This window comes from Coenobita brevimanus, chromosome 8 (genome assembly GCF_032717465.1).
Source record: "Coenobita brevimanus isolate Jiangsu-jjx chromosome 8, ASM3271746v2, whole genome shotgun sequence".
In the NCBI taxonomy this organism is placed as follows: domain Eukaryota; kingdom Metazoa; phylum Arthropoda; class Malacostraca; order Decapoda; family Coenobitidae; genus Coenobita; species Coenobita brevimanus.
In genome coordinates, this window is record NC_136961.1 from 9,614,816 (window position 1) to 9,637,110 (window position 22,295).

The window sequence follows — 22,295 nt, forward strand, 5'->3', positions numbered from 1 at the left end:
TTACAAAGCTGAGATGCAACGTCCTGGTTGAGAAATGTAGCACTCTCACAGGTGCTAGTGCGTCATCTTAATACAGGACCTTTTGGCTCGCAAACAAGTAGTCTTTGGTGGGTACTACACTGAGTGAAATCTTCCAGTAACATATAACGTAAACGATTATCACTTAGTGCAACAAATTTGGCAAAGGGGACGGTCTGTACAAAGACATTTGTTTCAGGGACTCTGTAAGGCAATGAAGTGATTCAGAACACATCAAAAATATCTGCTGGGTCACCTTGAGCCGGAATAAGCAAATAGAAGCACATTGAGGAGGGGCCTTGCGAGACATCAGTCGTATGAGTTAATGGTATTCTACAACGCCAGGTATTCAGGACGGGTAGGAAAAAGAAGCCTTGGTCTCGTTAATGAGTTACTTTTTAAAATTTTCAACTATAATATATTTGGCACAATATCTACACCCAAGCGATCTTGCATCATGCTCTGAAGACCCAACCTAATCCCCAAACGTTCGGCAATGATATTGTCAAGGATCATCGGGATATGGACGACATGCCAGAGTTCGGGAGTTAGGAAAAAACATCTGTTACCTTGTATTACATATATTAACATGTATAACTCAATACGTCACCTTGGCCGAAAAAAATTATCCTACATCTATTTATAACATTAACCTTAACACCACCGGAGTCTAATCACTATACTCTGCCGCTCACACGTTTCACATTGGCAGGTTACTCCCTAATCAGTTCACTAAAATTCCAGCATTACTCGGCAGCCCACTCTCTCCACGTAGAAGACATACAGGTAGCACGCTCCTTGTAGGAGACTTGTAGCTCAAACATTCCACCCAGGCGGCTTACACCAGGTCTGTAGTTTTTGGTTGAAATCTGCCCCTCTTCATCTATCCAGGCATGGAGTTCCTGGAGTGCTCCTTGATTTCTGCTCTCGTCGGGGTTCGTTTCGTCTCTCCCTCTCTGTCAATCCAGGCATGGAGTTCCTGGAGTGCTCCTGGAGGTCTGCTCTCCTCGAGGTTCGTTTCGTCTCTCCCCTCTCTGCCTATCCAGGCATGGAGTGCCTGGAGTGCTCCTGGAAGTCTGCTCTCCTCGAGGTTCGTTTCGCCTCTCCCCTCTCTACCTATCCAGGCATGGAGCTCCTGGAGTGCTCCTGGAGGTCTGCTCTCCTCGAGGATCATTTCGTCTCTGTCTCCCCCCCTCAGGCTGTAACCCTGGCCTCACCTCGCTTACTGCTGCTATTGGCTGAGATCAGGCAGTTTTTACAAACGAGGCCACTCCTCTGTTGGCCCCAGCAGCTTTCCCTAAACAACCAACAATGGTATAATAGTTTATAAAACAAACAAGTCATTATGGTCATTATGGTAACCTGCATGTGACAGATATCCGACAAATCTAACTGAAGATTGCGAAAAGCTACAAAGATGCCTTCCAAATGCAAGGTTCCGACAGAGAAAAGTCTAATTATTGCGTGAGAAATAATAGCTGCCTTCTGCAATTTGATAAGTGCAGCTTGCATATGAGACATCCCTAGTGGTGATGTTCAAAATCAAGTGTGAACATTCAATATCTGACGCTCCTCTTCAGACATCTCCTTAATTTGGCCCAATATGACATGAACTTTGTCTACCTGGTTCTGAGTTGCAGTACAAAATAACGCATTAGTAAATACCATCGACAAGATCAATCGCATCTCTGGGTTTGCGACTACTCACTGGTTCGTCTGACAACAAATAACAGAATTTTTTTTTAATCCTCAAATCTAATGTCAAATTAATGTTGGTGCGAAGCTAATGTTTCCTTCAGTGATGATACAAGGAAGGATGTATTATCCATGTGATATATATTCTATCTAACTGACTCAACAAGATCTTGTGTATTAATAAGGGTTTTTTGTAAATCATTTTTCATTAGCATAACAGGAACTTTATAATGATTTCCTATCGAGATAAGCTTGGAAACTGGAGAAAAGATCAGGCCTGTTGGAGCAGGTTGCTCAGTATATGGGTCTATGTGTCTAGTATTTCCAGACACTACAACGACATGCATCAAAATGTAAAACAAAATAATGTAACTACTATGAATTAATCTCGATTCCTTGCTAGTACTTGGTTAGTCTTCCTATCAGTGTGCTCTAAAGATCTATCCATAACTAAAGGTAAGTCTTCTACTGTCGTGTGTTATCTCAAGCTATACCTGGGAGCTGGGACTGCCTCCTCAGGGTCAAATACAGAGGACCAACTACTAGGTGTCGGGGAGCCTGCTTCAACCGGGGATTCCCCGACTCCACACACCTTACTCCTACCCTCGTTTCTACCCTGTCAATTCAAGTTTTTTACTTCAACTTCACCTTCATTTACTATATTTTGTGTCTTGCTTGTCTCTATCTTGCACTTCCTGCATATCTTGCATCTCTCTTTCTTCCATGGAACTTTGATTTTATTGCGAGTTGTCCCCAGATGGACGTTCTGCACCGTAGCTATAAACCGGTATGGCAGAGAAATCATTTGAACCACACTCACTATCATCATCATCATTTTCATCGGCCTTACATACTGGGTAAGCACAATAGACATTTTTGTTACCTTTAGTGGTACGACAAGCTTCAGGGGCCACCCTCACACGATCGGTGTGTAGGGAGGAGACAGCTCCATCCTTCACTCTATGTACCTTAATTACTACGTCACTGATGCGCTCCGATACCCTGTATGATCCTGCATAAAGTGGGTGTAGTTTTATAACAACTCCTCACTTAGGAATCATAAGCACAGACACTCTGTCTTGTATGCAGGGAGTTTTAAGTGCAACCTTCTTTCTTCCGTACATCTCATTCTCTGTACTAGCTCCATCCAAGTACAGCTGACATCTATAAAAAACTTTAGTTGCCATGGATGCTAGAATGTACGTAGCATCGTTCACATTATAGTGCGGTTGTGATTCGTTTATTGTCTGATATGGCACCAGTGGGTCTCTCAGGTACAAATGGAAGTGTGAAGAGTCTCTAATTGACCTATTAAATCCCGAGTTATATGCCATGCAAGCCAAGTGTATCATTTGATGCCAATGATTTGCATTACTTTCGATCTTTGTACGTAAGATCTGACTCACGGTTCCGTTCACCCGCTCCAGTACCCCATTTGCAGAAGGGTGGTAAGGTGTAGTTGTGATAAGACCCATTTGGAGTATAGGTATGTCTGCCACTCCACGTAGTCCAGCATCCACGAATTCTGCTTCTTGATTAATGACAAGTTGTTGTGGAGTTACATTAAAGCATACATCCCTCTCAACTAATACAAGAGCTTCCTCCTCTGCCGTTTTAGTTATTAATGGCTCAGCAAAGAGATATCTAGCCAGCGTATCCACTACCATGAGGACATACTTGTGTCCTCCCTCATACATATTCAACGGTCCTATAATAATCACTTGGACCCGATGCCATGACGCCGGTACAGCCAGGTACAGGGGCCAGGGCATCCCCCGACCTCTCAGAAGTAATGAACTGTGCGCAGTGCCGACACTGGGTGGTAATATCCTTGACCATAGTTGACCAATATGCAAATCTTCTGGCACGCACAATAGTGACCTTGGTCCCACCATGCGCTGGTAGTGGCCGGTGATGGGCCAAATGTAATGTTACTGGCACACACTATTCAGATACAACCTCATAAGCTCTTGCTTCTTTTCGGTAAAACAATCCATCCTGGCGGAGTCAAAACTGTCCAACTGGGACAGCCAGTCTGGGGGCATGAGGGGCTTATCCTCAAACATACCTCTTTAACGATCCCCAAATTAGATGTACAATACATCTTTCTTCTTCTGCAGTTCATCAAGGTTCTAGCTGGCAGTGGCAGGGCTCGTCATGATTCTTGCAACAGCCAATAACCTCTTCATCATCGTCCTGTGAGTCGCTACGAAGACGTAACGAGACATCATCTACTTTGTTAAGATGTCCGGGTAGATAACAAACATCAACATCATATTTTATAACCTGGATTTGCCATCTAGCAATCCTTCCGGACGGTTACAACGATGTGAGGTGTCGCTAATCCGTCTGCACAATTAATTTGTATCCCAGGAAAAGGGGTTGATTGATTCGCAGCCCATGCACTATACTCAAGGTTTCTTGCTCAGTAGTAGCATAATTTATCTCAGCTTTATTTACAGCTCTACTAAAATATGTTAGTGGCCTGAGAAACCCACCATCATCCTTTCGCTGCAGTACTTCACCTATTGCTGTACCGCTTGGATCTGTTATCAAGTAGAATGGCTTATCAAAGGGAGAGGACTTAAAATATACATTATCTGTTAACTGGTCATTCAGAACTCTGAAAGCCTGATCTGCCTTTTCATTCCACTCTATTTTCTGTTTAGAATTTTTTACCTCTTTTTTCCCACGAGTCAGACTTGTGAGAGGCAAAGCAATCTTAGAGAAGCCATCTATGGACCTACGGTAATGATTAATTTATCCTAGAAAAGATTAGAGCTCCTTTACTGTCTGTGGGACTGCAGTTTCCTTTATGGCTCAGAACTTATCCTGCTCGGGTCACAATCCTTCAGCAGTAATTATTTGTCCTAAGTAAGATCAGCCTTGAAAAAACTACATTTCAGCAGCTTTTGAGTAAGTTGAGCATCTTCAAGTCAAGAAAAAACTTTATCCAAATTTTGTACATGTAAATCAAAATCCTCACCATAGACGATTATGTCATCCAGGTGAGAATGACTGATACGTCCCGTCAGACCGAGCAGAACTTCAATTATTATCTGTACGAAGGTGGCAGGAGAATCTTTCAGGCCAATGGGTAGGTTATTATACTCTCAATTATGTCTGGTGAGTAAATGTGCTCAACGATCGTACCTCCTCATCAATTGGTATCCCTGTCTTCAATCTAAGCTAGTAAATATAGTATTCTCTCCTAACTGGGAAACGATATGTGTGATATTCGGCAATGGGAAGGGATCCGATACTATCCTTATATTCAGTTACGGAAAGTCGAGACAGATTCATAATCGACCATCTTTCTTGGCCAATGGGACCAGGAGTGAACAATAATGTGATCTGGAGGGGTGTATGATATTTTGCTCTCTTAAGTTATTTACTGTTGCCTAAGAGTTTCAAGATATTTAGCTGGTACCTTATAGGAACGTCGATTCACAACTGGGCCCGTGGCACAAATGTGATATAGGAAATATGGTGTAGTAGTCAGTGGTTCTTCAGGCAATGACAACACATGAGGATGTTTTCGCACAAGGCGTTAGAGGGCATCCTTTTCCCGACTTCGCGATGAAAACAAATCATCTATAACCATATCTAGTCTCCTCAAGCTTCCTCCCCTTGTGTTACACTAGTAATCTGGCCTTGCTCGTTTTAATGACTGTAGTCCCACCTTACATCCTCAAATGGTTACACTGCGCCTACCTAATACCTGCCAGATATAATGATCCAGTCAGAAGTAGCGTTAATGTAGACAACATCAACTCTGGACTTTCCTCTCGCCTCTCTCGAGACTATATTCAGTATCCCTGGCCACAGCATAGCAGCGAAAGTACTACTAGGACTTTGAGGGAAAAAAAAACAAGTGTCCACCCAGAAATATTCAGTCTGTAACGGGATGGCGACATATGAAAAATGTCACAACTGTCTCACTCGTCATGCAGTATCCGGAAGATGTTCAGTACTCTATTTATCTGATAGGCTGATTTCATTTACACTCAGGCAGGAAGCAGTATAATTCTTATCCACTTTTTTTTTTTTTTTTTTACTATTTCGTGTGATTTTTTTTTTTATTATGGGCGCTGAGTTAAATAATGAATCAATTTTCTCCAACTTGCAATATTTTTTCACAAAAAGCATTTTTTTAGCTTTCAGTTATATTTTTTTATAATTTCGGGCTATATAATTATCTATAAATGGATGTTTTATTACAATGATAATATGTTTGAATTTAGTAATTTCTAATATTAAAATCCATGTTTAAAACAGTTATTTTATTTGATAAAAAGACAGACTATAGCTGCAACACAACACAGTGATGAGACATACGTGAATTGGAGTACAGCAAACATATCTCATTGTGACTCAGCTACCTGACCAGTGCGCCTGTAAATTAACTTCAGTGGAGTGTTTCTTTTTTATTACAGTGATAATTAAGAAAAATATTGGTGTTTAATTGAAGAAGCAGTAATATTACTGGAGTTTTTATTTTCTTTACATATAAATTATTATTATTTTTTTGTACTGTTACCTATCACATTTTGGCGTCTACAGGTCAGTGGTGGGCAGCGCAAACGAAGAAGGACCTTGCGCAAGCGCAAAGCGCAATCCACAGTTCACTACCTTGCGCAAGCGCAAATGCGCAATCTGACAAATATTTAGCTTGCGTAATGTCGCAAAGCGAGAGCGCAAACCATTTGCATATATTTTGGGGAATTACCGAAATATATTGAGATATTTAAATAAAACAGCAAACCTACTTACTTTTATTTTTTATTATTATTTTCTATTATTTGTAATTTGCGCAAGTGCGCAATCTAATATTTAGCTTGTGCAATGTCGCAAAGCGCCAGCGCAAATCATTTGCATATATTTGTGGGAATTACTGTAAAATATATATTGGTATAATTAAATAACTTACTAAAGTAGCAACCTGGCCGCCACCCACAGTGACTGAGGTACAGTAGGTCATTGTCCGGGAAAAACAGCCTTTATTTACCAAGGCATTGGCAAAGATCACGTGCTTACTGTATCATCAACTCTCTCTCTCTCTCTCTCTCTCTCTCTCTCTCTCTCTCTCTCTCTCTCTCCGACAGAGAAGGGAGGGAATGGAGAATAAGAGAGAGAGGAGGGAAGGAATGGAGAATAAGAGAGAGAAGAGGGACGAAGTTTATGCCTTATCTCCTCACTCAAAGGGACGCTCCTTTGCCATTCCCGTATTTATTCTCTCTCTCTCTCTCTCTCTCTCTCTCTCTCTCTCTCAGAATAATGCTCTTTCTCTCTCTTTCTCTCTTGTCATGTCAAGACAATTTATTTAAAAATTCAGTATAGATATACAATAGCATATGTAATTCGTTACAAAAAATACAAAATCATGAAACGTATTTATTCTCTCTCTCTCTCTCTCTCTCTCTCTCTCTCTCTCTCTCTCTCTCTCTCAGAATAATGCTCTTTATCTCTCTCTCTTGGTATTTATTCTCTCTCTCTCTCTCTCTCTCTCTCTCTCTCTCTCTCTCTCTCTCTCTCTCTCTCTCTCTCAGAATAATGCTCTTTATCTCTCTCTCTTGGTATTTATTCTCTCTCTCTCTCTCTCTCTCTCTCTCAGAATAATGCTCTTTATCTCTCTCTCTCTCGTCTTGTCAAGACAATTTATTTAATAATTCAATATAGATATACAATAGCATATGTAATTCGTTACAAAAAATACAAAATCATGAAAACAGAGTATTTAAATCAAATATCCACAGCCTAATAAATTATTAGGCTGTGGATATTTGATTTAAATAATATGTTTTAATGGTTTTTGTAAGGAATTGCATTTGATAATCTTAATAAATAATGTATATTTATTATTATTTACTAATAATAATAATTTAAAAATATAAAAATACATTATCTGTTGAAGCATATTAATGCTACTACCCCCTTCCTTCACGCCTCCCCCCACCAAGCACCAACCCACCCTCGCGACCCTCCCCAGCCTCCCCCATCCCTTGTCCAGCCATGCGGGAAGCTCCCACCACGTGTCCCCTGGAAGACCACGTGTCCCTTGGATTGCAAAGTGCGCAATCCACAGGGCAGGTGTGCAAGGCAGGTGCGCAAGCGCAAATTTAGTTGTGCAAGCGCAACTAAGTTTACGCTTGCACACTTCTTTTCATGTGCGCAAGCGCAAAATTGCGCATGATCTCGTGCGGTGCGCAATGCGGAAACGATATCACCGGAGCGCAAGGGTGCGCTATTGCGCTTTGCGCAAGTGTTTGCGCACCTGCCCAGTACTGCTAGAGTTTGTGTGAACAGTCCTGATCTTCTTTGCTATATTTGTGGAAATTTGTTAGTGAAAAAAACAGAGAGAACATAACGGATTTTGGTAAAAAAAAAAAAAAAAAAAAAAAAAAAGCTTATTACGTCTACTTTGGAATAAAACTTGGTGGTCAGGACAAAAACTGGTCCCTTCACAGTGTCTGCTCTGTTTGTGTTGAGGAACTAAGACAATGGACAAAAGGTGAAACGAAGACCATTGGTTCTGGTATTCCGATGATATGGAGGGAACCCAAAAATCACATTAACGATTGTTATTTTTGTTCCTGCAAAATTCAAGAATAAAACAAAAAGTGAGAATAAAATAGTTTATCCTAAACTTCCATCAGCAATAAGATCTGTACTACATGGACCTGATCTACCAATCCCTGTTCCACCTAACAGTCTTGATTATGTAGTAACTCACTCAGATGAAGAAAGTGCTGCAGTAGTAGATGAAGAATTTGTCTCAACGTGCTCAAGCAATGAGCCAAAGCCATTCTCTCAGGATAAACTTAATGAATTAGTAAAATATGTAAAAGACGTCAGTCTTCCCAAAGATGCTGTAGAGCTCTTGAGATCCCAGTTAAAAGATAAAGACTTATTACATGCAGACGCAGCTTTCTCTTGGTACCGAAATAAAGAAAGAGTTTGCACCTTATATCAAGAACGATGGACCCTTGGTTTATTGCGTTGACTTGAATGGCCTCGTACAAAAACTTTACATAGATAATAATGCAGAAGAATGGAGTTTATTAATAGGTCTATCTAAAACAAGCCTGAAAGGTGTATTTCTTCTTAATTGTAATAAATATGCATCAATAACTGTTGCTGATTCTGTGCATTTAAAAGACATGCACTAGAATTTGCCAAATCTTCTCAAGAAAATCAACTACAATGAACACCGTTGGTTCATGTGTGGGGACCTGAAAGATCAGAGAATCATACTGGGTCAGCAGCCAGGATATATAAAATTACCATTTTTTCTCTATGAGTGGAACAGTAGAGCCAAGGATCTGCACCGGGTTCAGAGGGAATGGCCAAATAGGAAAAATCTATGGTGCCATATACATTACCAGACCTTGCTAGTTGAATCCAAATAAACCCCTGCTACCACTGCTTCATAATAATTTTGGATTAATGAAGCAGTGTGTCAAAGCCCTATCAAAAGGTGGAGCCAGTTTCCTGTCGTTATGCCATGCCTGAAGCTAAATTGAAAAAGGGAGTATTTAATGGACCTTATTAGAAAATTGATGCAGAATTTCCTGGTGCGAAATAAGACCTGGAGGGAGACTCTTGGGTATCATTTAGGGAAATAATTTCTATGGTTTTAGGTAACAATGAGGATCGAAAATTTCCAAGAAATTGTGAGAAATTTGTTCGTCGAGTTTAAGGAGTTGGATTACAACAGGAGTCTCAAAGTTTGCATTTTGGATTCGCATTTGAAATTCTCCCCCCCCCCCAAAGTGTTGGAGCTGCGAGTGAAGAACAGGGTGGAAGACTCCATCAGGATATCAAGGATGTGGAAAGAAGGTACCAGGGAAGTTGGGATGGCGGACTACTGCTGCATGATTCATAGTAACACCAAAAAAAAAAAAAAAAAAAAAGTGTACAAACGACTGGCCACGAAACGAAGTTTTGGAACAAAAAACTAAAGTTACAAAAAGACCAGAGAAGCTATATGTGGGTCATGGAGTATATAGTGTTGTTTCCATTATGTATACGTTTGAAAAAGTATGTTGACTGATTTCATTTTCAGTTAATATAGAACAATATTGTATAGATCGATTGAAATTTATGTTTTCCTATATTCCAATTAAGTTCCTTTTTAAGTTTGTTTTAAAATATAATGTGATAGAAAAATTCAAAATGCATTTTTTTTAAAGTGTGTTCAAAGTTAAATAAGAAATAACTACTCAGAATAAAAACAATATTTAATGACTTTAATTTTGTAGACCAGCGATGATCCTCTCGGCCTGCAGTTCTGACTCCTCCCCATCAATCTCTGCACAACGGGCCTGGGATAATACGTACAGCCCCGTTCACAAATTCGTGAGACACCTGCTAAGGCGAGCGCTCAACCCTTACCACTCTTACTTGACGGCGGGTCGCTGCCCAAACCACCGCACCAACTCAAACACAGCGACTCTGGGAACAGAACACCTAGTCTCGAATATTGATTTAGCATCGTGATTGGGGAGGATATTAATATAATTTCCGGTCTCCGGTACTACAGACTGATAATTGTAATGGTGCAATGGTGAGCATACAACACGAGATACATAAAGTCTATAAATAAATTATTTTGAAGGCAACTGTTTCACTATTTCCGAACCAGAGATTTTATAATGGAGTCAATAGTAGGGTCACCCCTTCCCCCAGCTGGAGATAGTGAAGATTTGTTCTGCGTTATATTAGATGACAAAAAGTAATGGAAATAATGCATGTTTATAACTCTACCCTAAAATAAAATTGGTAAACGTAGCTATACTTTAAAAAACTGTGAGGACCCGGAGACGGAGACAGACAGACAGACAGACAGATCGGACGCATTCGGTGTTAAACGTTCCATTAGATGTTTACCTCCATAGTCTCCTTTTGTCTTCCATTTGTATCGGTGCAGTATATATATCAGTCCGAGTTGGTATGACTCAACAATAGTTGTTTACTACGGATTTCAGAGGCAGTGGAACAGTGTTTCTCGGCAATAACTTTTTATCAAAGCGTTGGATTACGATGATATGTTACCTGGGTATGTTTCAGACCCCGACCTAACTGGCGTCAGTATGGTTTATTACCAAATGTGGAGACTTAAGGCAAGTATATGAGGAAAATAAGCATGCTAGGCGACTGCTTTACCCATTGCTGGAGCGAGGCTAGCTCGGAAATGCCCCGCCCCCTCACTCATATAGTGACGTCACTTTGACGTTGTCCATATAGACACCGTCCCCTAATCATCGTATGGGTGAAATATTGGAAAGGGTGGGTGTCTGCTTTGGTAGACGGAAAATGTTGCCTATATTTGAAAAAAAAAAAAGCCTGGTATTTTCGTATAGGCCTATAAGGAAGTTATCCATTTTTAACGCAGGGATGTGAATTATTGTAATGTTATCATCATATATGGGAATACCATCCACATGAGGTGTACAACTCCCTATATATATATATATATATATATATATATATATATATATATATATATATATATAACTTAGGGTTATTTAAATCATGGATACCATAGTAATACAATACATTTACCCCTCACACAGCTATAATCAGCCCAACATATGCGAGGTGACACGGTCAGGCCAGGTTACGTGCAACGTCTGGGGCTATGTGACTGTGCAGGGGCTGGGTGACGTCTTCTACATCTAGGGCCGCTTTACTGCACAGAAATACATCCAGTTATTAGAGGAGAAATTTCTACCATCACTGCGAGAAAGGAGGTTTCCGTTCCCTGATGGACCGATAATATTCATGCACGACAGGAACCCCATCCACACTACCCACACTGTTCAGCGATGGCTGGACGTGCAGGACAACCTTCAACTTCTTGACTGGCCCAGTAAGGCAGCGGACCTCAGTGTTATCGAACACGTCTGAGCTGAGATGAACACCTGGGAACCAGGAGAGGAGAGAACGAGGCAGGAACTACTAAACCACATCAACGCCCAGTGGGAAAGGCTCAGCCGTAGGCCACAGTTTATTAGAGATCTGGTCCCGCCTATGCCAAACAGACTGAACGCAGTGATTAATAACAGGGGGAGCTGGACTAGGTACTAAGTGATAGGAATGTGATTTGTAATGGTCACAAAAATGTATCACTGTTCAGTTGTATTATGTATTATGCATACAGTGTATAAATACCTAGTAGAACTAGTAAATTAAATTCCCAGTTGTTCTTGGTTTTGTTTCGTGTATCCTTTCCCGATATCCACGTTAAATACTCTCACACTGTCATAATTCAGTATGTGATAAGAAATTAATATGGTAATTACTGATATATGAACACATCCATATCTCTAAGTATACATGGTGATACAAAGCATTGGTGGAGAATGTTCAGCAAACGAAGCGCTCCTTGCTTGCACATGGGCAAGTGAATAACTATAATCAGTCTAGATAGCATACTGTTATGAAAAACAAACATGGAAAACACAGCCAGAGGATACAAAAAATGTGTATGAAGTGTTTTGGAAGATTGGGTAGGTTCTAATGACAGTTGGTGTGAGTAAAGAAAATTCAAAAATATTTCATTGGGTTTAAGCCACCGTAACTATTGTAGTAGGTTAAGGCTCCACAGCACGTGAATGGGAACTCCCAACCCGCCGCTTTTAGCAAACTTTTTCTGCGGTTGGGGTAGTACACATTATACCTAATCCATCATCATCACCATCCGGACCTTTCCCACGCAATGGCAGGGTGAGGAGTAGCAACGTCCAGTCACCCCATATATGTCCAATTCAAATGGGCCACGCTTCCATTCACTCATCATTAAGTCCCCCAGAATCCTGGCTCATTCCATCACTGGTAAATGACTATGGATGCCTAGTGCCGCAGATGAATTTCCGTATCTCTTTGGCGCGTGAACCTCGGGAAATGTCTGCCATTCCACTTACCCAATGTCATTTTCTAGTTTTGGTTAGTCACCTATGCAATAATGGGTGGAAATATTCATTCATCAGCGTGGTCAAACTAATGTCCAGTATCTATGACGGAAGGCAAGAACCGAGAATACATAATGGCAACGCGATAAACGGTTAAACTCTTATAATTACATAATCTTTCTCGCATCTGGCTAAGTGTCGTGTAATATAACATTTACACATTTGAATCACAAACCAAGCATTCGTATTAGGTTAAAGCCCACATAGGGATACAAGGTAAAGTTTAGTGAGGGATGGCGAAATTTATCGTAGAATCTAATGTGGTCAAGGTTAGTATAAGCAAATTATGTTACACAAGGAAAAGACAAGTTGATCATGTCATTGCCCATTTTGGTTGTTGAAGGGACTCTTGAATTATTCTGACAATAATAACATAATGACGATATTACTGAATCATACTACTTATTTCATTATGCTTGGTACTCATACTATCGTTTCATTCCATTCCTGATAAAACGCTGTCACTAGTCAATCCTTCCACTTATACTGCTTCCGGTTGTTGTTGATGGGATAGAGTCCTCAAGTATAAACAAAATCACTAAACCCACGGAATATCCGTAGTTTAACTGAAGTCGCTGGATGATTGCCATAGCAACCTCAACTCAGCAAGTTAAATCTCGTCTGGATATTATCGTGTGGAGTTTGTGAAACTACTGTAAACAACTATCGTTGAGTCATACCACCTCGGACTGAGATATACTGCACCGATACAGTTTCCTATTCTTCGTCAAATGGAAGACAAAAGGAGACTATGGAGGTACACATCTAACAGGAACGTTTAACACTGAATGTGTCCGATCTGTTTTTCTGTCTCTCTCTCTCTCTGTCTCTCTCTCTCTCTCTCTCTCTCTCTCTCTCTCCGTCTCCGGGTCCTCACAGTTTTTTAAAGTATAGCTACGTTTACCAATTTTATTTTAGGGTAGAGTTATAAACATGCATTATTTCCATTACTTTTTGTCATCTAATATAACGCAGAACAAATCTTCACTATCTCCAGCTGGGGGAAGGGGTGACCCTACTATTGACTCCATTATAAAATCTCTGGTTCGGAAATAGTGAAACAGTTGCCTTCAAAATAATTTATTTATAGACTTTATGTATCTCGTGTTGTATGCTCACCATTGCACCATTACAATTATCAGTCTGTAGTACCGGAGACCGGAAATTATATTAATATCCTCCCCAATCACGATGCTAAATCAGTATTCGAGACTAGGTGTTCTGTTCCCAGAGTCGCTGTGTTTGAGTTGGTGCGGTGGTTTGGGCAGCGACCCGCCGTCAAGTAAGAGTGGTAAGGGTTGAGCGCTCGCCTTAGCAGGTGTCTCACGAATTTGTGAACGGGGCTGTACATTCCGGGCAAAAATGAAATTGGAACCTTAAATCACTGAAATTGTGCATGGTAAATTTCTGACGGCTTCTAACTCACTTTCGTACGAGCGACCTACCGACCTAAGGGTAGGTCTATTACTCTTGCAACTTCAAGTTCATCACTGCTTGCGGACACTTGTGTTTGGCCTACATACGATCGAAGCTCAGGTATCGTTTCACTCAAATTCTCTTAGGTTCCCTGGTTAATGAGTGATCGACGCGCCCCCGGATCGATGAGCATAAGGCAATCCCTCATTTCACCACACGCTCACAAGACCACCCTCAGATTCTTTGCATTTGCCAAAGATGCAACAATTAGTCTACAGATTTTGTGTGTGTGTGTGTGTGTGTGTGTGTGTGTGTGTGTGTGTGTGTGTGTGTGTGTGTGTGTGTGTGTGTGTGTGTGTGTGTGTGTGTGTGTGTGTGTGTGTGTGTGTGTGTGTGTGTGTGTGTGTGTGTGTGTGTGTGTGTGTGTGTGTGTGTGTGTGTGTGTGTGTGTGTGTGTGTGTGTGTGTGTGTGTGTGTGTGTGTGTGTGTGTGTGTGTGTGTGTGTGTGTGTGTGTGTGTGTGTGTGTGTGTGTGTGTGTGTGTGTGTGTGTGTGTGTGTGTGTGTGTGTGTGTGTGTGTGTGTGTGTGTGTGTGTGTGTGTGTGTGTGTGTGTGTGTGTGTGTGTGTGTGTGTGTGTGTGTGTGTGTGTGTGTGTGTGTGTGTGTGTGTGTGTGTGTGTGTGTGTGTGTGTGTGTGTGTGTGTGTGTGTGTGTGTGTGTGTGTGTGTGTGTGTGTGTGTGTGTGTGTGTGTGTGTGTGTGTGTGTGTGTGTGTGTGTGTGTGTGTGTGTGTGTGTGTGTGTGTGTGTGTGTGTGTGTGTGTGTGTGTGTGTGTGTGTGTGTGTGTGTGTGTGTGTGTGTGTGTGTGTGTGTGTGTGTGTGTGTGTGTGTGTGTGTGTGTGTGTGTGTGTGTGTGTGTGTGTGTGTGTGTGTGTGTGTGTGTGTGTGTGTGTGTGTGTGTGTGTGTGTGTGTGTGAGTGCGTGCGCGCGCGCACACTCGTCACAAACACAGCTTGGATCGGTGAGTTGAATTTTTACAGTGCTCACATCGTGTTACATGAAATGGATTGTCTACTTTAATGAAACATTGAGCTGCCATGTGATCCGGTCCACCACAACGGAAACATCTGATATTTCTCCTTTCTTCAGGTGCCAAATTGTTATACTGGCCTCGCGAGATCGACTTTGTGGCTCGGCAGGTGTAGGTTCTGTGACCTGCAACACCACATCTGTTACACTTTCCTATGTCCATGGAGGGTAACTTCCCAGTATCTATCTTATCTCTGTTAGCAAAGACTTTACCTTCACTCACATGCGTTATTTCGTCACGTTTATTCCTCTGCTACGTTATTCCGAGCAAGAGGGGAATTGTACAGTTCTGCCCAACTTATGACCTTATTCATTAGTTTATTGGGATCGTCGTACTCGTCAGCATCAGTAATGACTGTAAACTGGCTGGAAAACATATCCATGAATAAATTTACGGCCGTATACATAGCAGATTCTCCAAAAGCAGGCCTAATATTTGCAACACGATTAGCTAGCTTCCTAGTCGCGACCAGTAAGCAATGATACAATCCCTTGGAATACATTTCGCTGGTTTGTTTGTGAAATATTTACCCACTCTTGGTGGGGCATGGGCAAACCGAGAGCCTGTCAGAGACAAGCAGGATAGATAAAGACCACAAAGCAGAAAAAAAATAGAAGTATGTCCCAGAACAAAGACATGGAGTGAAAGGCAGTTAATGAGGGGGGGAAGAACCTCGTACAGTGTGTAAAAGCCTCTAGTAGGGTGCGTTGCCAACAACCCGAGCCGCATCAAACACATCATCGCCAGGCCGAGCACGAAGCCCCCGTCAGGCCGAGCACGAAGCAGAGTGGTGGCCAGGTAGTTGAGCAGGTAATGACAGAGGGGTTCGGTGGACCGCTCATAGCAATTGCGGCACGGTTCAGGCTCCAAGCCGGCAAATTGGCGACAGCACAGGAAGCCCAGGCATTGACGCCAGATTCTGACTAGGATATAATTAGGTAGGCCACGTGGAAGCAAAATAGGAGAATATGACGTGGCCGCCACATACCAGGTGGCCGAGCATGAGCCCTCAGCAGTACAGAGTTGATGTTCATCTCTAGTAAGCCTGGAGATAATGCCAGCCACCACCGAGAGATCTTGGGAGGCACGAGGGTGGAGCGGAAACGTAACAGAGGGAGGGTGCTAGCTGCATGCACAGCTGTATCTGCCAGTTCATTTCCCCCAATCCCAACATGTCCAGGGACTCAGTGAAAAGTCACTGAGCCACCCCGCCCCTGGATGATGGAAGAGACAGTATAGATGGCTGTAAGTAAAAACTGGTGGGTCACGAGGGAGAGAGATTCCAGGCACTGAAGGGAGGAGAGTGGTTCATTGTGTAAAACGACTCGCTTATGTCGATGCCGATAGGCGTGGCGCAAAGCGCCGAGGAGTGCCACCAGCTCAGCCTAAAAGGTGGAGACCCCCATGGCGATGTGCCAGGATTCTGTTATGTCCCTTGAGCAAAAGCTGCCCCCGCTGAACCATCAGATGAGACTGAGCCATCTGTATAGTAGACCACCAAGGCCAAAGAGTTAAGAGCAGTGGTTCTGCTAAGACTCTGGCCAGAGGATTGCAGGAATGGAGTGGCGAGGCTTAGACACCAAGGAATAGACAACAGTGAAAGGGGGAGGCACCCAGGGAGAGGGAGGTGAGTAACCTGGACAATCTAGTTTGGGATCACTGCACACCTCTGGTGCCACACCCAAGTCGTGAAGTAGAGCCACTGTGGCATGAGCCCAATCGCGGTGGGAGAGCCGGTCGGGTGGCCTGCTTGCTAGACGCTGGAGCAAAACAGAGACAGATAAGTTCGGATGGCAAAGCACTAGACGGAGCATCTCAGCCATCGCACGCAATGCAATCCGATGGGCGAGCAATGGAAACCCACTCTCCTTATGCAGATTGATCAACCTGGACCAGAGTGCAGCATGCAGCTTAAACTGGAGTGCATTATTCTGAAGCACCTCCAAGGACTGGGAGGTGTATGGGGCAAGGCCAGTGAGACAGATGGCACTATAATCCATGAGGGAGCAGATGGCATGAACATAAAGGGTGCACAGGACAGTATATGATGCCCCTAGACTGCGGCAAGAATGGTAGCAGAGAGCGGAAGTGAGGGTGGCAGCCTGCTTTCGCAGGTACTTCACGTGATTGGTGAACGTGAGCCCGCTGTCAAAATAAACCTCCAGGTAGTAGTGGAGCGTGACAACCTTGATACTGCGGCCACCGAGCAAGAGAGGACGGTCTGGAGGGCAGAGACCAAAAGGTAGGCACTTAGTCTTCTCGAGGTTGACCTTCAGCCTGAGTTCACAGCACCTGGTGTGCAGCTGAGAAAGAGCAACAGGTGCCTGGGCGAAACAGTCCCCCCCTCGAGAAGACAAGTGCCAAATCGTCTGCATAAATGAGCAGCGTCAGCCGGGTCTATAATCCACTGCCGGTAGCCCCTCCACCAGCACATTGAAAAGTTAGGGGCTGAGAATGCTCCCCTGGGGGGTGCCATTATGATGTTTGTAAAAAGGGGAGAGCAGCCCCTGAAATCTGACCCCGCCATCTGGTTCAAAAAGAAGTCTCCCACCCACGATAGGAGCCTACCTCTGACTTCCCGGTCCACAAGGGCTTCTTGGATGGCAAGGGGGTTAGCCAGCTCAAAAGCCTTCTCGAGGTCGAGGAAATCAGCCATCCCCCAACCACCTCGAAGCTCCCCAAGGAAGGATGCGAGGCAGTGAAAAGCACTCCTGCCAGGATGGTATGCAAAAATCCTTGGGTGCAACGGTCCCAGATCCCAGGCAAGGTGAGCACGGGCAGCCCTCTCCGCCATCTTAGCCACACAGCTAAGAAGCAAGATAGGGTGCATGGCGTTGGGATCGTGAGGTTTAGGGATCAGGTGGATGACAGATGTCTTCCACGACCTCGGCAAATGGCCCTCAGACAATGAGAGGTTGAACAGATCAAGTAGTCTCTCACTACCACAATCTCCAGCATGGGACAAAATCGAGAAGGTGAGCCCATTGAGCACAGGCGCAGTGTCGGTTCTTTGTTGCAGCGCCTTACAAAGCTCCTTGCTGGTGATGGGATGATCAACAGGGTCAGGCCTAGCACAGGCAGCCTGAACAGCAGTGACACGAGAAACCAACAGTTGCTCCTGCAGTGCCCGGATTGACCGCAGGAGATTGTGGGAAGCAGAATGGTCTGTGAAGTGCTGTGCAAGATTGCTGGCTTCAGCAGCAGGGTCTGGGTGTGAAGGTGGATGAGGAGGATGAGGATTAGAGTAGGACCGGATTCTCCTCCACATCTCACGGAGGGTGGAGTGAGAATCAAAGGTACGACACCACTCAATCCACGCCTCCTCTTTAATGTTGTACTTCTCCAATGATACATGTGGTGTAACAGTAGCTAGGTACCAAAGGTGCAGGGATGTACAGTGCTGCTGGTACTGCTTGCATGCTGTATTTAGCCTGTGATTCAATTCCCTGACCTCTGTCACAGTAAATCCAGCCATCCCGCTAGCACCTCACAGATCATTGTTGCAGCAGAATAGTGAGAGAGGTAGCCCAGGAAAAAGCGTGGGCTACTTGATCTGCCGGATTCTCTACATCCGGGGCAGGAGATGCCTCAAAGGCCACAGCTAATGCAAGGCCAAAAGCCAACCAATCAGCCCTGTGGAGATCCCACCGAAGCGGAGGGTGAGGGGGAGTAGGAAGTGGAACCATAGGCAACGTGACCTCGACAGCAAAGTAGTCACTAGAGAGATGGGGATCAAACGACCACGTTGTTGAACTCTCCAAGGGGGAGGATATGAAGGACAAGTCAAGGCGGCCCCCACCCATGTGAGTGGCAGCTGCAGAATCGGTAGAGAGGCGGCCTGCGGTCCTAATGGTCCCAGGATCGAATCCCGGCTGGGGCAGGGAACAGTTTGAGGATTTGAATTTCCTAAAAGCAGACTTTCCTGATCTACCAGATGACCCGCCGACATGTCGTAAAAATACCCCCGCTTAATACCAATACACCAATCCTGTATGAGACAGCCCTAGCATGTATTCAATATGGATGGTGGGTGTTAGCGCCGAAGTGGTGACATGTGGAGGTGTAGGAGGACTACTGGGCCTTGGGATAGTTCAGTGCCCCCAAGCAATAGGCTCTGAAGCCTTTGCCCAGAGTCGGACACATAAAAAAAAAAAAAATAAAATAAAAAAAATCTCCTCCAGCACCAAAACGATGTGCCACCCTGTGTTGTTGGATGGAAGAGGCGATGAGAGAAGGGCGTGGTGGGTGTTAAAGTAGCCCCCGATGTACACAGTGCACTTGGCAGCCTAGGAGAAGAAGTCTCCCATCTCCAGAGAGCCCCTGTGGCTCTGGTATATGTTGTATGTTGTCAGGGATGAGTCGTCAGATGGAGAACCACACCCTGGACCTCCACATCAGGTCCACAGAAAGGAAGAGGCCCACAGTCTGTGCATGCGACGTGGTCCTGAATCAGAACAGCACATCTCATGAGGCATGAATATACGGGAGGAGATGAGTGGTGTGGCACGAGAGACGAAAGTGGAATTGTCTGGGAGCAGGGTCTCCTGCAGGAGAATAACATGAGAGTGGTCCCTGGTGGCTGCTTCATGCAAAAGTTGAAGCTTATGCTGTGCTCCTAGGCAATTCCACTGAAAGAGTCCGAGGGAGGAGTCTTCTGAGCGTCCGGAGACAGACACAGGTGGTTGTCCTCCTACAGTTGTGGTGGGGCCGTGTCCATCGTGGTGGCCGCAGATGTTGTCAGTGCCTGCCCCTGAAGGGGGCAAGAACGAGGCGGCTGAGCGGTGGAAGGCTGGGCAGTGGGAGGCTGAGGCTTGGCTAACCTGGACGAGCGAGCCGGCCTGCAAGGGAGAGGGTTGGTTCTCTCTGTGGAGAGAGCCGGGTGGCGAGGGGAAGGAGGGGCGCTTAGGTGCTTCTTCTTTGCGATCACCTGAATGATGAGGCGATGAGCAGCAGCGGCAATGGGTGCTGCATTCAGAGGGATCCCCAGGGTCTTCGCAATGGTCTGGGTGATAGCCACTGTAAACTCAGAGTCCAAGTCCCTGAGCTATTCCACTGTGAAAGAGAGAACCGGTGGAGCAGGAGCAGGGGGTGGGCTGGGCGCCGAGCTGGGTGGTGGAGGCAGGACTGACAGAGGGGGGGGGGCTGGGCACTAAGCTGGTTGGTGGTGGCAGGATGGACATCAGTGGGCAGTGTACCTCAGCAGTGGTCTGGCCCACAGCTAGGGTGGAAGGCAAGGGAGGAAACTCCTGCTCGCTGAGAGCAGGTGGACCCGGAAGAGGGGGGTGGTGCTGCTGTCTCCAGACAAAAGTGCCTGGGGGAGCTGGAGTGGCACTGGTGATCTGCCGCTCTCACACCCATGCAACCTGCCTCTCCGACCCTGGACCCTCGCAGGGCAACCACGGTGCCAGGCATGGTGTTGCCTGAGCAATTGGGTCATTGGGAAGCATTCGGCTCCTTTGCCTTGAACCTCTGCAGGCACTGCTCGGTGTCTTGCACGCCACTGCACATACCACAAACGATGGGGCGGTTGCAGGTGATGCAATGGTGTCCATAGCAATGACACCTGTACCAGTGCAACAGCTCTGGCATGAAGGGGGTGAGATAGAACACTACCCAGCTGCCCAGGTCTACAGAGTCCACAAGAGGTCCTTGCAGAGTCACCTAGACCTGCATCGTCTCCTCTAGTGTCCCATGATTCTGACACCTCACCACCTCCTCGACGAGGTCCTGTTGCAGTACAATACCCACCGGCATATGCCGAGGATATCTCATGACAACCTCCTTTGTTGTCTGGCTGCCCTGAGGTAGCTCCACGATCCTGACGATTGGAGCCTCCTCCTCCACTACCACCTTCAGGCAGAGATACGATCCCTCTTCACTGGGGATCAGCACACAGTTTTCATTACCGCCAAAGCAATTCATGGCTGCGAGGCCAGGCAGGTGTCACTCCAGAGCTGCTACCACATCGTAGCTGGTGCTGTAACCTTCCTGGAGAGGGACATGAAAAGCCAGGAATGCAGGGATGGGAGGTAGAGGAGCCACGACCGAGACTGAGAGGCATGCAGCAGAGGGGGGGGGGCTGCCGTGGTGTTGCAGGCCTTGATGCTGGTGGAGGGGCGTTTCCCTGCAGCACTCTCCGTGTTTTACGCGCCACAGGGATGAAGCCATCATCATCAAGAAAGGCAGCAGGTGCAGCAGAAGAGACTACAACTGGGGAGCCTCGGCGGCACAAGTGCCTTTGTGAGCGCCTGAAGTGGCAGAAGGAGACAGCTTGGCGGTGGTAGGTGCCATGCAGCGAGGACTCTTAGAGAGAGGGGCAGCCTTACGAGCAGCACCAGTAGAGGCCTTGCTGCTAGGGGTGTTAGGAGGAGGAGGAGCTGAAATGTCCTCCTCCATCGCCTCATGGACATATGCAACCTTGGCTGCACGTGCCAAGGTGGAAGGGGGGGATGAGGCGACAGCCTGTGCATGGGAGACAGTTCCCATAGGCCTAGGAGAGGAGGGTGGAGGCAGAGGCCTCGCAAGACGTCAACGAGTGGGAGCTGGCGTCAGAGAAACACCGCTCCCGCTTCGCACCTGGCACAGTAGTAGGGTGGGAAGTCCTCTGCTTGGAAGGTGAGGGGCGGGCTGGCACTGAGGGCCTAGGGACCTGGGTCCCCTTCATAGTCCCTGAGGGACAGACACACAGACAGACACCCACAAATGCCACTCACACAGACACACAGACAGACACACCAACACTCACCCTTAAAACAAGAACTAAGGAAAAACAATAAACAGCAAAGTCCAGCAGGTTCTTTCAGTGATGGGCTACCTATGCTCCCCGCCCTGTAAAGGGTGATGTAGGAGGCCCAGCCACTGCCCTTTTCGGGTCTACCCTAATCTACCAGACCCACTCTCTGTGCTTCCTATAACCAGGCCCTAATGACCCCCCCCCTCATGGAAATGCCCTAATGGCACCCCTTCAGTGTTCAGCTTCGTACCACACAGAGAGACACTAACAGCGGCCAGAAAAAAAAAACACACACACACACACCCAAACACACCAACAAACACGCTCACACAAACACACACACACACACAAGCAGGCAGTGTCTATCCGCCA

At 45.3% G+C, this 22,295-nt stretch overlaps 1 protein-coding gene across 1 annotated transcript; it reads right to left on the reverse strand.

Annotated features, from left to right (window-relative positions):
• Window positions 1-1,560: 1,560 nt before the first annotated feature.
• On the reverse strand, window positions 1,561-3,410 carry LOC145406433 (uncharacterized). Its single transcript, XM_080277592.1, has 2 exons — window positions 3,120-3,410; window positions 1,561-1,647 (listed from the first exon to the last, which is right to left on the reverse strand). Exons 1-2 carry the CDS (start codon window positions 3,408-3,410, stop codon window positions 1,561-1,563), a joined length of 378 nt encoding a protein of 125 aa, XP_080133718.1.
• Window positions 3,411-22,295: the final 18,885 nt, after the last annotated feature.